Source organism: Balearica regulorum, chromosome 1 (assembly GCF_011004875.1).
Source record: "Balearica regulorum gibbericeps isolate bBalReg1 chromosome 1, bBalReg1.pri, whole genome shotgun sequence".
Taxonomy (NCBI): domain Eukaryota; kingdom Metazoa; phylum Chordata; class Aves; order Gruiformes; family Gruidae; genus Balearica; species Balearica regulorum.
This window is the reverse complement of record NC_046184.1, coordinates 89291958-89305700: the sequence shown is the minus strand read 5'-3', so window position 1 is coordinate 89305700 and position 13743 is coordinate 89291958. Positions and strand designations below refer to the sequence as shown.

General features: G+C 42.9%; 1 protein-coding gene across 1 annotated transcript in view; it reads right to left on the bottom strand.

The window, feature by feature from the left end:
- Nucleotides 1-358: 358 nt before the first annotated feature.
- Nucleotides 359-13743, bottom strand: part of B4GALT4 (beta-1,4-galactosyltransferase 4) — a 33130-nt gene continuing 19745 nt past the window's right edge. Inside the window, exons 4-7 of the mRNA XM_075765261.1 lie at nucleotides 10041-10228; nucleotides 4517-4639; nucleotides 1481-1585; nucleotides 359-1055 (exon numbers count right to left, since the gene is read on the bottom strand). Of these exons, the coding sequence (XP_075621376.1) occupies nucleotides 914-1055; nucleotides 1481-1585; nucleotides 4517-4639; nucleotides 10041-10228 (558 nt within the window). The 3' untranslated portion in view covers nucleotides 359-913. The remainder of the gene's footprint in view (nucleotides 1056-1480; nucleotides 1586-4516; nucleotides 4640-10040; nucleotides 10229-13743) is intronic.

Below are 13743 nucleotides of genomic sequence, written 5' to 3'. Positions count from 1 at the left end.
AAGGAAAGTGCTCTAATCCAAGATTTTAGTAGTAACCCTGCAGCATACTGGAACAGTTAGTTAACCACAGACTTTAACTAATCTTCTAAAACCAGAATCACAAATAATAGTGGCCTGGGTACATACACAAATATGCACTCTGCTAACAGTGTGGCCCAAAACATTAAGAAGTGTGGACAGGAATTTCTTTCCATCTGACATAGCCGGTCACTGCATTTCCTTCCCGATCTCTCCAGAGTAACAAACACACCACTTACTTGCAGCCTACTGCAGAACAGAGACTTTTTTTCTTTTGCCACAGGACACTTCAGCAGTCCCACAGCAGGGTTAGCTGAGCTCACAAAGGACAAGAGAAGCCTTTTGAATTCAATGGAGTGTATTTATTGAGAGATTTTTAACATCATCTTGCTTATTACCATTATTGCCCTTCCCTCACATATAAGCAGTTTTCCCTCAGGCTGGAAAAAAATTAGCTTTTCTCAGCAAGTTGGTAGTTGCTGAAGAATTCTTGTGCTTTTAATGAAAGAAAGACTGGCCTGTTCCTTTTGAAGTCTTGGCAGCGCTAGGCTGCCTTCCCCCTACAACAATAAGTTTAGGAATAGTTGCAAGAAGAATTTTTTTTTTTTTCCAGGAGACTTAGTTCAAGTCCTTCCAGTGGACCAGCCCAAACAAGGACACTTTTGCAAACATCCCAGCAGAAAGTGCTTAGAAGAACACAAGGACCTGGCCCTTGGGTCAGTTCCTATCTCCGGTCCTCACAAAAGGAAATTCTCAACCAATTAGCTACTGTGAAGAAAAACTTTCTTCTGTGCTACTGAAGTACTCTTTCAAGCAAAGTACCAGGAGTCATCTGCTGCAACAGCAGCCACAGACATGATCTGCTGCCATTTCCTGTAACCAGTGGTGGCTGCCCTTAGAAGATCTTCAGCTCCCTGCTGAAATCTACTGTGATGTTGACATATAAAGGGTTATGTTCCACTGAGAGCAGTTTATATGAACAAGAGTTCAGCCCATCTGTTTTCCACGTCTTAGATACCTGACGTAGAAGCTTCATCCTGAGGACAAAAGAGGAGAACATCTTCACCGACATGCATAGGAAAGGAATTTCGAGCTCTTTCCCACTACTAGTAAAATTAGAGGCAGAAATACAGCCATTCTGTATTTCCTGTCCTCAGCATGGACAATCAGCCATGGGGAAAAAGAAGTCCTTTGGTTTAATCTCTGAAATCATTTGCTCAAGTCACATCCATGTAACTATAACTTTGGAAGTTTCTAAACATCACCCAGTCAATTCTAGGCAGATCTCGTGCACAGAACAGCAGCTATGAGCTGTGAACAATGGTGTCACAGTGGTGTCACCCAAAACCTCTGGGTACCACAAAATGCCTATTTGGCCTAGAGCAAAGAATGTGGCCGCCAGGTGCCTGGCTCCTAGTCACATACCACAACAATGCAAGGTGGAACACTGTCTTTGACTCACCTCTCTCCATTCTCCTCATTACCATGGTCTCGTTTGTGGAAGATCATCGTGTACCTGGCTACATCAGCAGATGGCCTCACCACTCTCATCTTCTGCATCTCAACCCTGGAAGAAAAAATAGTGCCATGAGCAAGATGTCACCTATAAACAACCTCTTAAGGAAAAAAAATTACAACATTTGGAGACTTCATCTCTTGTAGATGTCATCAAAGCAAGCACAGAGAACTGTAGGAAACTCATCTTCATCTCTTCCACAACCCATTTTGCCAGAGAAATGGGGCTCAGAGCTGTGTTTCTGGAAGACAAGTCCAGTAGGATGACAGATACTCCTTTTTTTTTTTTTTTGAACAGACACAGGTAGTTACTACAGTAGAGATCATGTAGAGCTTTAAGCACACATTATACAACAGAGTACACTTAATTTAGTATCATCTGGTCTAGTTTGTACTGCCCTGTATTAAACCTAGGAGGTCTGTAGCAAAATTCCACACATTTTACAACAAGTTCATCTCAACTCCTGCAATAAAGCTGTACACTTGATAGTTTGCCACTTTAAAAGAAATAATCTTTTTTAATGGTTGGCAGACAGCTGCAAAATTTTTATTTGTTGACATGAAGAAAAATTTATTTCTGAGAACAGTGCCAGAAACACTAAGCCCCATGCACAGATTTAAGTGTCTGACATCAGGTACTTGGTTGGAGCTTTTGGCCTTAAGTGTATCTGTGCAGCACAACAATTTTGCTCTGTCAGCAGAAAGGGTTATTAGCTTCATGTCAATGCAATTAAGGAATAGCCCAGGTCTTTGCTAGTCACATCAGCATCTGAAAGCAATAGGAAGCCAAGGATTGAAGAAACTGAGCTCCTATAGCTTTCCAATGACTCTAGCAGTAAATTATCAAATAAGCCATCTGAAAATCTCTTTGTGATGCACACTTTAGGAAAGGGCCCAAAGGAGACCTTCACATTTAGCATAGAGGCAAAACAGTACAAACTAGAGCACTGGCCCTGAGTTCTTGAAGATACTGAAGGGGCTGCTGCCATCTTCTGTCTTCACAGAGGAAGGCTGCAAGGATCTCCACACAAACCCACTGAGAGAGCAAGCTTCCCGTTACCTACCTGCCGCAAACTGTCACCAGCCCAGTGCAAGATCTACCCAAGAGGAAAGACACCAGCCAAGTCCAGTTGCAGTGTGCACTCTGGGTCATACGATTTGGTTCCACACCAAGACCACAACAGCTGCAAAGTTATGAGGTGCCATGCACAAGCAAGCATCATGGAATCACACGGAGCATTAAGGGTTGGAAGGGACCTCTGGAGATCATCTAGTCCATCCCCCCGCTAAAGCAGGATCACCTAGAGCAGGTTGCACAGGATCACATCCAGGTGGGTTTTGAATATCTCCAGAGAACAAGACTCCACAGCCTCTCTGGGCAGCCTGTTCCAGTGCTCTGTCACCCTCAGAAGAAAGAAGTTTTTCTCATATTGCAATAGAACTTACTGAGTTCCAGTTTGTGCCCGTTGCTGCTTGTCCTGTCACGGGGCACCACTGAGAAGGGTCTGGCCCCATCCTCTTGATGCCTGCCCTTTAGATAAGTGTTGATGAGATCCCCTCTCAGTCTTCTCTTCTCCAGGCTAAACAGACCCAGCTCTCTCAGCCTTTCCTCATACAACAGATGATCTAGTTCATTAATCATCTTTGTAGCCCCTTTGGTTCCAGCCACTTGCAAACATTGTGGAGACCCTTAGTAAATCCTCCTGAAGTGCCACACAGCTGGTTCTCTGCTGCCCACAGGAACATTTGAAATAACACCACTATCAGCTTTGCTTACTCACTAACTGACACTTCTCAGGAAGCTGGGGAATAAGATGGTACCAAGCCATCCCCTACCACTATCAAAGCCAACTCCCAAGAGGTCACAGAAAAGAGGATCGTAGTGTGTCTAGCTAGGGGGTAGAGAGAAAAAAAAAAAGTTGTGATTAAGGAGGGACAGGAATCCATGTCCTTTTAGATTTCTTGATACACAGCTGACTGATCTGCTGAACTGACACACAGAAAAACTTTCATTTGGAAGTTCCTAACTTTAACACACTTGATTTCACCGGTGTAATTATTTACTATCACCAGGGGTATGAATTTTATGTCCCCCAAATGTTTGTTTGCATATTTAAATAACTGAAAAGGATAAACACGTCAGAATGACAGAGTACACCCAAGTTACAAATTGACAGGCTCTGCCAGCAGAGCTTGCAGGGTTGGGGGGGGGTGGTTTGTTGGGTTTTTTCCCTTCCTTCACTAACAACAATGCAGGATTAGAGGTTTCCTCCTAGGCAACAGGTAGAAGATCAACATAAAAGTTTTGTTGGCTTTTGTCCCAGTCAACCTCTCAAACTACCAAGCCTCTCCTACTTCAACAGGCACATCTGCAAAACTAGTTTTAACAAGAGCAAAGGGCATATGCCTATACATGCAGTCTTTCTAAAATTCAACTTGTTCACTATCTTAACTATCATCATCATCACCCACACGCAAACTGAGCCCTGCTTGAAATAAATCGTGGTACTCAATGAATGCAAAAACCCCAATCCCACCAAAACCAAACCACTCCCATGCTCTTGCAAAGTATTAGAACTCAATACTTTTGTGTCTCTTTGTCAAGTCACACTCCAGACTTCAATCTTGCTATTTTGGTTATGAGCGATTTCTAAGCAACAATGCAAATGCTGTGTAGCTGAGACAAAACCAAACCAAAACAAACCAACCAAAACTACCAAAACAAAACCCCACACCCAGCCGACAGTGCTGTCAGGAAGAGGACCAGGCCTCAGGCATGCCTAACCCTTTCAGAGGAAACTCTTCACAGAAGTGCGTGTCCCACTCCAAATCCACACTGGGATACCGCTTTGCATTGAAGGCTCCTGTCATGTTCCACCTTTGGAGGCTAGGTGTGAAGTCACACCAATTTTTTTATATTTTAAATCAAAGCCTCCCCTCGCACACCCATTTCCCTCTAGCCTTTTATTTATTTATTTGTTACCTGATTCGAAGGTCGTCATCTTCTCCACCCCAACCCCAGTAGCTGTTAGAGAATCCATTCACCTTGGAAAACTGATCTCTTGTTAGAGCAGTTACACCTCCAAAATATCCCTGGTACCGTAACCTAGAAGTACACAAGAAGAGAGAATGAAGAATTAAAAGTCAAGTTCTACCAACAAAGAAAATATCACCCTGAAACTCTGGATTGCAGACCTGTCTTTCACAGAGTTAAGGGTACACAAATCCATGGGGTAGGTCTTGTTCTCCTCTTTCCACAAAAAGGATGGTGATTTGGTTTAGACCAGAACCCTCCAACAGAGAGCAGAGTTTTTCTCTCTCCCTTTACACGACTCCCCTTGCCAGCCAAAAAGACACCTCACCTCAAGGACTCATCAGAGTAGAAAAGGAACAAAGCTACGCACTGATACAGTGCAAGCTTTGCAATAATGATAGCAAGCCATTGACTGTCTTAGAGCTGAATCTGAAAAACTTGGAATGAAATCAGATCACAGCAAGGGGGCACACACTATGGGATATTGCAGGACCAATTCCAAGGTAAGGTACAGGTGCAAGTTACTTAATAACGTAATGTAATGGAGTTCAGCTCTGAAGGAGATGAATTTCTAACTTCTACCTTCCTTCTTCTGGAAACTGCATCTACTTTTAAAGATATTTACATACCATGCTTATTTATCTTACACCATTTTGCTAATTGCTTTTTACGATACCCTCCTCTTTCTTGGCCCTTAAGGTAAGCATTACAACACAGCCTCTACTTCATCACCACTGCCAACTTCAGAGGTGATGCGTACATAGATGCAGATTTTCATTTCTAGATGTATGTGAATCTAAACAGATGAACAAATTGCGCAGGCTAGAATGTATCCAGACAAGCAAAGGTGCAGTGCTTATTGTTATTTCTGGTTTACCACTAATCTAATTTAAACCCCCCCAAAAACACCACATGCAACTTCCCTCATTGACTGTTTTTCCTGACTGATTTTTGCTCCTGTCATAGCATCACAGAATTGCTCAGGTTGGAAGGGGCCTCTGGAGATCAGCTAGTCCAACCCCTCTGCTCAGAGCAGGGTCTGCTAGAACAAGTTGCTGAGGACCATTTCCATTCAGGTTCTGACCATCTCCAAGGACAGAGACTCCACAACCTCTCTGGGCAGTCTGTTCCAATATTTTACCACCCTCACAAGAAAAGAAAAAAAAAAAAAGCTTTTTTTGTATGTTTAAATGGAATTTCCTGTATTTCAGTTTGTGCCCATTGCCTCTTGTCTTTCACCAAGAAGAGTCTGGCTCCACCTTCTTTACTCTCTTCCCTCAGATATGCGTATACATTGACAAGATCCCCCTCTGCCGTCTCTGCTCCATGCTGAACAGTCCCAGCACTCTCAGCCTCTCTTGTCATGTCAGTCCCTGCAATCCCTTAATCATCTTCATGGTTCTTCCCTGGACTCGCTCCAGTATGTCCACCTCTTTACTGTGCAGGGGAACCCAGAACTAGACCCAGCACTCCAGATGTCATCTCAGTGGTGCTGAGTAGAAGGGAACCATCACCTCCCTCAACATGCTGACAACACCTCTCCTAATGCAGCCCAAGATGCTACTGGCCTTTGTCATGATGGCACATTGCTGGCCCACATCCATTTCTGTAAAGCTGCTTTCCAGACAGCTGGCCTCCAACCACATTCTCCAGCCTGACAAAGTCCCTGGTACATCAACCACCCCTCCAAGATTTCTATCTTTTGCACCCTCAGCAAGTTTTCAATCTGCCCTATCTAGGTTACTCATGAAGATATTAACCAGTACCAGCCCCAGTATCAAACTCTGGAGTAAACCACTAAAAAAACTGGCCTCCAGCCAGACTTTGCTCCAGCGATCAGAACCCTTTGAGCCCAGCACTTCTGCCAGTTTTCAGTCCATCTCACTGCCCACTCACTAGTCCATACTTCATCACTTTGTCAATGGGGATGTTAAGGCTTTCGACACTGTCTCCTATAAGTCAAGATAAACATTATCCATTAACTCCACCCTCATCCACCAAACTAGTCAAATCAGAGAAAGCTATTAGGCTGGTCAGGCATGACTTGTGAACAGATTTGCTTCATCACATTCCCAGGGATTAAAAGGTGGGGTTGACCAGCCTGTAGTTCCTCAAATCCTCCTTCTTGCTTGTCCTGAAGGTAGAAGTGATGATTGTTTTCTTCTGGTCCTCAGGAACCTCCCCCAGTCATCATGGCCTTCCAAAGATAACAGAATGACTTCGCAATGTTAGCAGACAGTTCCCTTAGCACTCATGGATACATCCCATAAGGTCACAGGGCTTTATGATGTTCAGACTTTTCCACTGGTATCTTGTCTTTTGTCACCAGGTCCCCTGCCACACAGCAGGCACGCATTCTCCCTATGCTTCCCAGCAGCTGATGTACCTGAAGAAGCCCTTCACATTGCCTTTTATGTTGCTTGTGAGATTCAACTCTGGAGGGGCTTTGGTTTTCCTAACCCCTGCATGCTTAGACAGCATCTTGTGTGTCCTTGCAAGTCACCCGACTCTGCTTCCACCTTTTTCACATCTCCTTTTTCTGTTCAAGTTTTCTCAGGAGCTCCTTCTTCATTGATGCAGGCCTCCATCTGCCTTTGCTTGACTTTCTGCACACGGGAACAGACCATTCCTGAGCCTGAAGGAGGCAACCCCTGAAGATCTAGCAGATCTCCCAAACCCCTCTTCTCTCCAGGGTCATATCCCAAGTGATTCTTCCAAGCAGATCCCTGAACAGAAAGTCCATGGTTGTGATCCTGCCTCATTCCCTCCTTGTTTCTAACCTTTCTAACATCCCTGACCAGTTGTTCCTTGTTTCTAAGTATAAAGTTCAGCAGAACACCTCCCTTCATCAGCTCTGATCACCTGTGTCAGGAAGTTATCATCAATTCACTTCAGAAGTCTCCTGGATTACTGTTGTGTTGCCCTTCCAGCAGATATCAGGACAATTAGAATCTTCCATGAGAACCAGGGCCTCTGTACATGAGGATTCTTCCAGTTGTCTGAAAAAAAACTCAACCATCATTTGCTGGGACTGTGATTTACTTCCCAGAAGATGGTGTTACCTATATAAACATACAAAAAAAAGGATTGTTCTAGGTATATGCAGTCTCTCATGTGCTCTACCTGCATTTTTTTTTCTGCCTCTGGAATTTTTACTCTTTCTTGCTCCCTTCCTTTATCTCTTCTCCTAGAGGAGACCAACCACAAGGTAGTGGAGGCCTTGTCAAGTTCTAATTATGCATCACCACCTTGAGACTTCTACTAGGGGTGCTCTAGAGAAACACAGTGAACAGGTGGAAGGGACAGCAAGGAGGTCCCATAAACAGCAACTGCAGGGTTTCAGGCTGCACTGCCACTCACCAACAGTCCCACATCTCCAGCAGCCTGGTAGGGTTTGGGAACTGACGGCCCATGCACACACACGCACCCCACTGCTTGTTTGTGCACCCTTAACTCCCCTGGACCACTGGAGAGGCAGACACCAAAGGAGCCAGAGCTCTAACAGGACAGTGCTGCTGCTCATGCAACCTTCCTCAGGCAGAGCAGAACCGGCAGGGCCCAGGCATGTATTGCTCCAAGGCGACATAGTCTGTAAAAATGCACCTTTAAGTATTCAACCACCTCTTCCCTGGGGATAAGAGAGTATCAACTCTTTTGAGACTTAAAATTGGACTGAAGAAACCACACAATAAAAATGGTCATTAGGAAAAGATATTGTGCTGGTCTCAAGGAAATAGCTTAGATGAAGTTTTTCCACCCTTACCTTCAAAGTTTTAATACATAAACCTTTTTTCTAAAGGATCTAAACCTGAGTTATTCTCTATTCTTTATTTCTAAAGAATTTAAAACTTGTTCTCCAAAGCAGCACGGCTGCTCACCACAGAAGATATCCTCCTGGAAGAAAAACAAACAAACCCCCCCACGAAACACACAAAAATCCCACATTCCTGCCTACGATGTTTTGTGTTAATGCAGAACACTTATGACTTCAGTTTGCTCAACCTCATCTGAGCAACACGTCTCAGTGTGCCCACCTCAGCCTAAGCAAAACACCGAGGTCACCCAACTGGGATTTCAGCCTGTGGTCTCAGCTCAGTTTAGGTATCATTCTTGAGCTCAGGATCCGAATTCCTCTAGACATAGCCAGGAATTCCCTTGGAAGTAAAGCATTATTATCCTCACTTCACAGATGTGTAAACAGAGGCAGTGACACAGAAAAGTATGAATCTCATTCAAACTATCAGTATCCTAACAAATACCAGTGCAGGGTATTCACAACAAAAATGTTTTGTCTGTACTCTTTAAAACCAAAGCTTAAAGCTGACCTATAACTAACAGCTCCTTTCCACAAACAGGAGAAACCTGAGGAAATTAATAGTAAGAGCGCCACTTAGTAAAAGCAAAAATCCATCTGCATGCTTAACTAAGCAAAACACTTGAAGTAACAAAGCACAGGAGGTTAAGTAAAGCACCTCAAGCTTTGTGCCACATTATTAGCCTGGATTCTACATGCCTGCCAAATAACCAAAGCAGTGTTTGCTGCTTTGGTGCACTGACCATCCTGTAGCCCCCAGCATCCCCTCTGCAAGGCGCAGCGCTCCCAAAACCTGTCATGAGCCCAGTTCATCTGTGCTTGTTCCAGTTTTCACTAAATGACTGGAAAGTGAGTGTTACTCTGTATAAGAATTTGCACATCCCACCTCTTTCTCATATATTTAACAAAGGAAACCCAGAAGTGAAGCAGGGCTTTACTTCAAAGTACTTTGAGATCAGTGTTTGAAAAACCCACTTCTAATTAATATTGAGAGTGACATAAGAGGTGAATCTTGAAAGAAGCAAGTTCAATGAAAACACTCTAGTCATTAAATTCACCAAACTCCGGAGCCTTTTTCTCCTCTGAGGTGGACTGAACATGACTTTCCACTTTAAATTATTTATATCGCACTAGCACTTAGGGGACCCATTTAAAAATCAGAATGATCCTGTATTAGACACTGTCCAGCCAAATAATTAAAGGACAAGCCTATCCCTTGGCAAATTCTCACACTCGAGCTCTCAATATCAGACATTACCTCTTCAACAGCAAAACGTTAAGTGGCAAGTTTTATTAGCACAATAGTAAGATGACACCATCCAATCATAGGACCAGGAGACTGCAAATATATTTCTAGCTTTGACAGGTCTCTGCACAACCTCTGGCACATTCCTTTCCTCTCAGAACGCCATTTACCTCACCCCAGAAATCAGAATGATGACAATGATCATTCATACAGATGACCACGGAGCTGACTTCAAAGATGTCAGTACAGTTATCTTTTGTCAGAAGGCAACCCAGGGAGGCAAAGCGTTACCACCAGAAACCTGGTGTCAGGAGGAAGGGTAGATACCAGCATACAGCTCCATCAGAAGAGGAACATTATCAGTAACGTGGCATTTCCCAGTTGGTATTCCTTTCATATTCCTCGTTTCCTACCTGTATCCAGTATTGTTCCTGCCAACTACAAGGTGCTTTGGTTGTTTGTCACACATGTAAATGTTAAAGTCATTTTCTGGCACCAGATCCACATCATGGAAAATGAAACAGTCCCAGTTTGCTTCTTTTAGGGCCTCTAGGTATCCTACATTCAGCAGTTTAGCTCGATTAAATTTGGTGTTGCCAGCCTGTGGAAGAGAATGGAAAAAAAAAGCCTAAAACTCTGAAGAAGGTGTCAAACCTTTTGAACTAGAACTGCTCCTGGGCTTTTATTCAAATTGCATAGTTCACAACCGTATTCACGTGTCACAGCCTTTACAGCAGTAACTACACTAAGAGCTACCCCGTAACATTAGATACAGCATCAGTGACCAACAATGCAAAGAGTTTCTTCAGTCTCTACCTGTCATGAACAAGCACAGCCAGGGCCTAGGAGAGCCTACAGTTATGTGGGCAGAAGTATGCATGCTGCATGATGCAATTTCACTGCTATTGCTGCTCCTGTCCCGGAGTTCCCATCAGGCTACATAACAAAAGAGGTATCAGTAAACAGTTTACAAACTGGTTCTCCATACAACTGTGTCAGTAAGGCTTATGGAAGTTTAAAAAAAAAAAAGTATCAAAAAACCTACAAAGAAAACCAACACAAAAACCCCCTAACACACACCCCCAAAAAAACATTATTCCCATACAGATTGGTTTATAGATGTCAGAGCACCCTTCACAGATGATTTATGCTTGTACACGCAGTATAGACAACAATGCTTAAAGACTTCACTGTATTTCCTTAGGTCACACAGTAGGTGGCAGAGTGGGAAATAAAAAGCAGGTCTTCATTTTTAACTGCTATCTACAACCTAATAATTATGCTGCACAGGGACTCCCCCTAGCACAGAGCTCCACCTGACTTTTACAAATCTTCATTGCTTGCTGTTGCTATAAGTTAGTGTCTTTGTTTTTCAAAAATACCACTTTTCACCTATGAGGTATACATATATACACACACCTGACATGACACCATCCACTCTTAAGCAACAGGCATGCTTATCTTGCCATTTATTTTTTACTGTGCTGTATACATGTGCCAGCCTGTAGCAGGCTTTCTGCTCCCAAGGACAAGGCGGTGAGTTGCTTCAAATTCCCACCTGGGATTCAGAGGGCCAAGCCCTGTGCTCCCAGAAGCTGACAGGACAGTCATTTTCAAGAGCTAGGAACCTGATGGACTTAAAAAAATAAAAAAAGCAATTTTTGTGAGAAAGGGGACATTTGCTAGAAGCTGCCTGGACTGAAAGAGGCTCCATGGATGATGAGAAAGAAGCTGGCCTTGCCAGACTGGGAGACAGTTAGCTGTAGGGAAAAGCAGTTACATACAAAACACATTTTATCATTCTAAAAAGGAACGCTTTGCTCTAAAGCGCCAATTTGTTGCAATGGCAATAGCCATCTGCTCCTGCACAAAGATTTATGGGATTTATGGCTCCACACCTGCAGTTCGGGAAATACAGCCCAGTGCCTGTTCTGAGAAATTAAGACAGGGATAATTAATTGCTTCCATTCTCAGTCAAGGAAGGAATTTTCCCAGAAAAATTCAAATACAATTCACTGAAAAATCTATGATGTCAAATTTTTGAGTAGTTTGGGGTTTGTGTGAGGTGGTTTTGTTTGGGGTTTTTTTGGGGGGTTTTTTTTGTGGGTTTGGTTTTGAGGGGTTTTTTTGTGGGTTCGATTTGGGGGGGGGGGGGGGTGTCCTGTATATGAAAATATCCATCAGATAATCTTCTCCTGATGATGAAAACATAGGTTATCGAGTTAACAGAACAATTCAGATGACTGGTAAAGAACATACAGAGAACTTCAATTGTATTGAGTATCAAACCCAGCCTAGTTCAGCAGCAGCATCTACCATCTGCTGCAGTTCTGTCTCCCGCATCAGTACAGTCAGGCCCCACAGCCCACTTCCTGCACAGAGGTAGCCAAACTAAAACTAAAATCGCTTTCCAGGAAAGGCAGTTTTCAATGTTAGACCACATGCTGAACAAATAGCAAAGTTTATTCTCATCTTTTATTGAGGAGATAATTGTTTCTATGGAAGAAGAAAACTGACCACAAGACAAAATTATGTTGCAAAAGAAATTATTCACCCTTCAGGGATTACAAACACACATTTTTTCCCAACACTGTACTCATGTATGCACACATTTGTACAGAGAAACACACAATTTTCAAGATGTTACAAGTAGCCCATAAGGAAGAGATCTGGAGTATGCCCTTCAACAGCTCACAGAGAGAAATATAAAAAGCCCATTTCTTCTTCCAAAGTAAACTCTGTATTTTAATAGTTAAATCCTGTTTTTAGCTTTCCTCAAGAGATACTTAAAGCAACTAATGACATGACAAATGAGGAGTGAAAATGGATTTGCCATAAAAGAGAGTTTTGTTAGACCCACTTCCCAGTCTTTGGGTATCCCTACCTACATGGAAAGGTTAAGCAAAAGCTTCCAATCTTCCAAGTCAAAACTCTGATAGAACAAGTCCAGACTCAACACTGCTGCTCACATCAGACAAAACTGTCATCTTTCTACATTACTTTTTGCTAACGTGACAACAGCCATTCTCCACCTCATATTTCAATAAAGAAAGAACATATGCCCATTCTCCCAAGGATTTAGCTAACCACTGCTTGCTAGTGAGCCATTATATGTATGGTTACAGTACATACTAATGCAGAAAAAAAGTCTCAGTTTTTCTACTCTATGGGCCACAGGATGACTCTAAACAATGGAAGAACAGCCTATTCCAACTGGAAGTATATATCCTGCCATGACTCTTGTTGCTGTTCTCCTGTGCCATTGAGCAAAAGTGTAAGCTTTCACCTAGAATGCACTGCCTCATAATGGTTAATTGACTCTAGCCTCTAAACAGAAGGAAAGAGAAAATATATTATCACCTTTTTCTTCTGCTGTCTGAAAAATCTGTTTAATGTCAAAACAGAACATGCAAGTGATAGTAAAAGAAAGAACAATAAAAGACCAAGAAAAAGACAACATATTACAAAAGAAAAATCTATACTGCTTTTAGCTCATGTGACCAGAACATAAGCACCTTGGATGAAAGACAATGCGGCACGAGTCTGTATGGTCAAATTTTAGCTGCTGATTCAGCAGAGCTAGAAAGAAGGCAAATAAAGAAGTTAATACATCTTTCAGCAACCAAACACTCTGCCACAAGTACTTCTTCCCACAGCCCTTGCTGGGCAAGTGAAGTACATACAAGCAATAACTGGCATGTTTAGCTTGAGACAGCAGAATAAGTACAACCACATGATATACACAGCTTACTAAGCACAACAGCCAGCAAGCAGATGGGAGAGAAGAGCTAGATACAAACTCAAGCCTTCAATCCGAACAACTCCAAATTTAAAGACAGAAAACATGTCAGCCTAGTTACGTATGTGTATAGTGCAAGAGAAGTGAGTTGCGTTAGTAATGCAAAAGATGCTCACCTCGAACGCTAACTCAGAAATAGTAAGTTACTTAGACCGAGAAATGGACACCAGTTAAAGACAGGTTGTTAATACTTCCCAGCTTTGCTAACAGCAGCTGAGATCCCATAGTGCTACCAGCAATGGCTGCATGCACCGCTGCATCCCTCAACAAGTAGAGGTGTTTGAAGCAGGTTTGGAGGACTGATGTTAGACACTAGA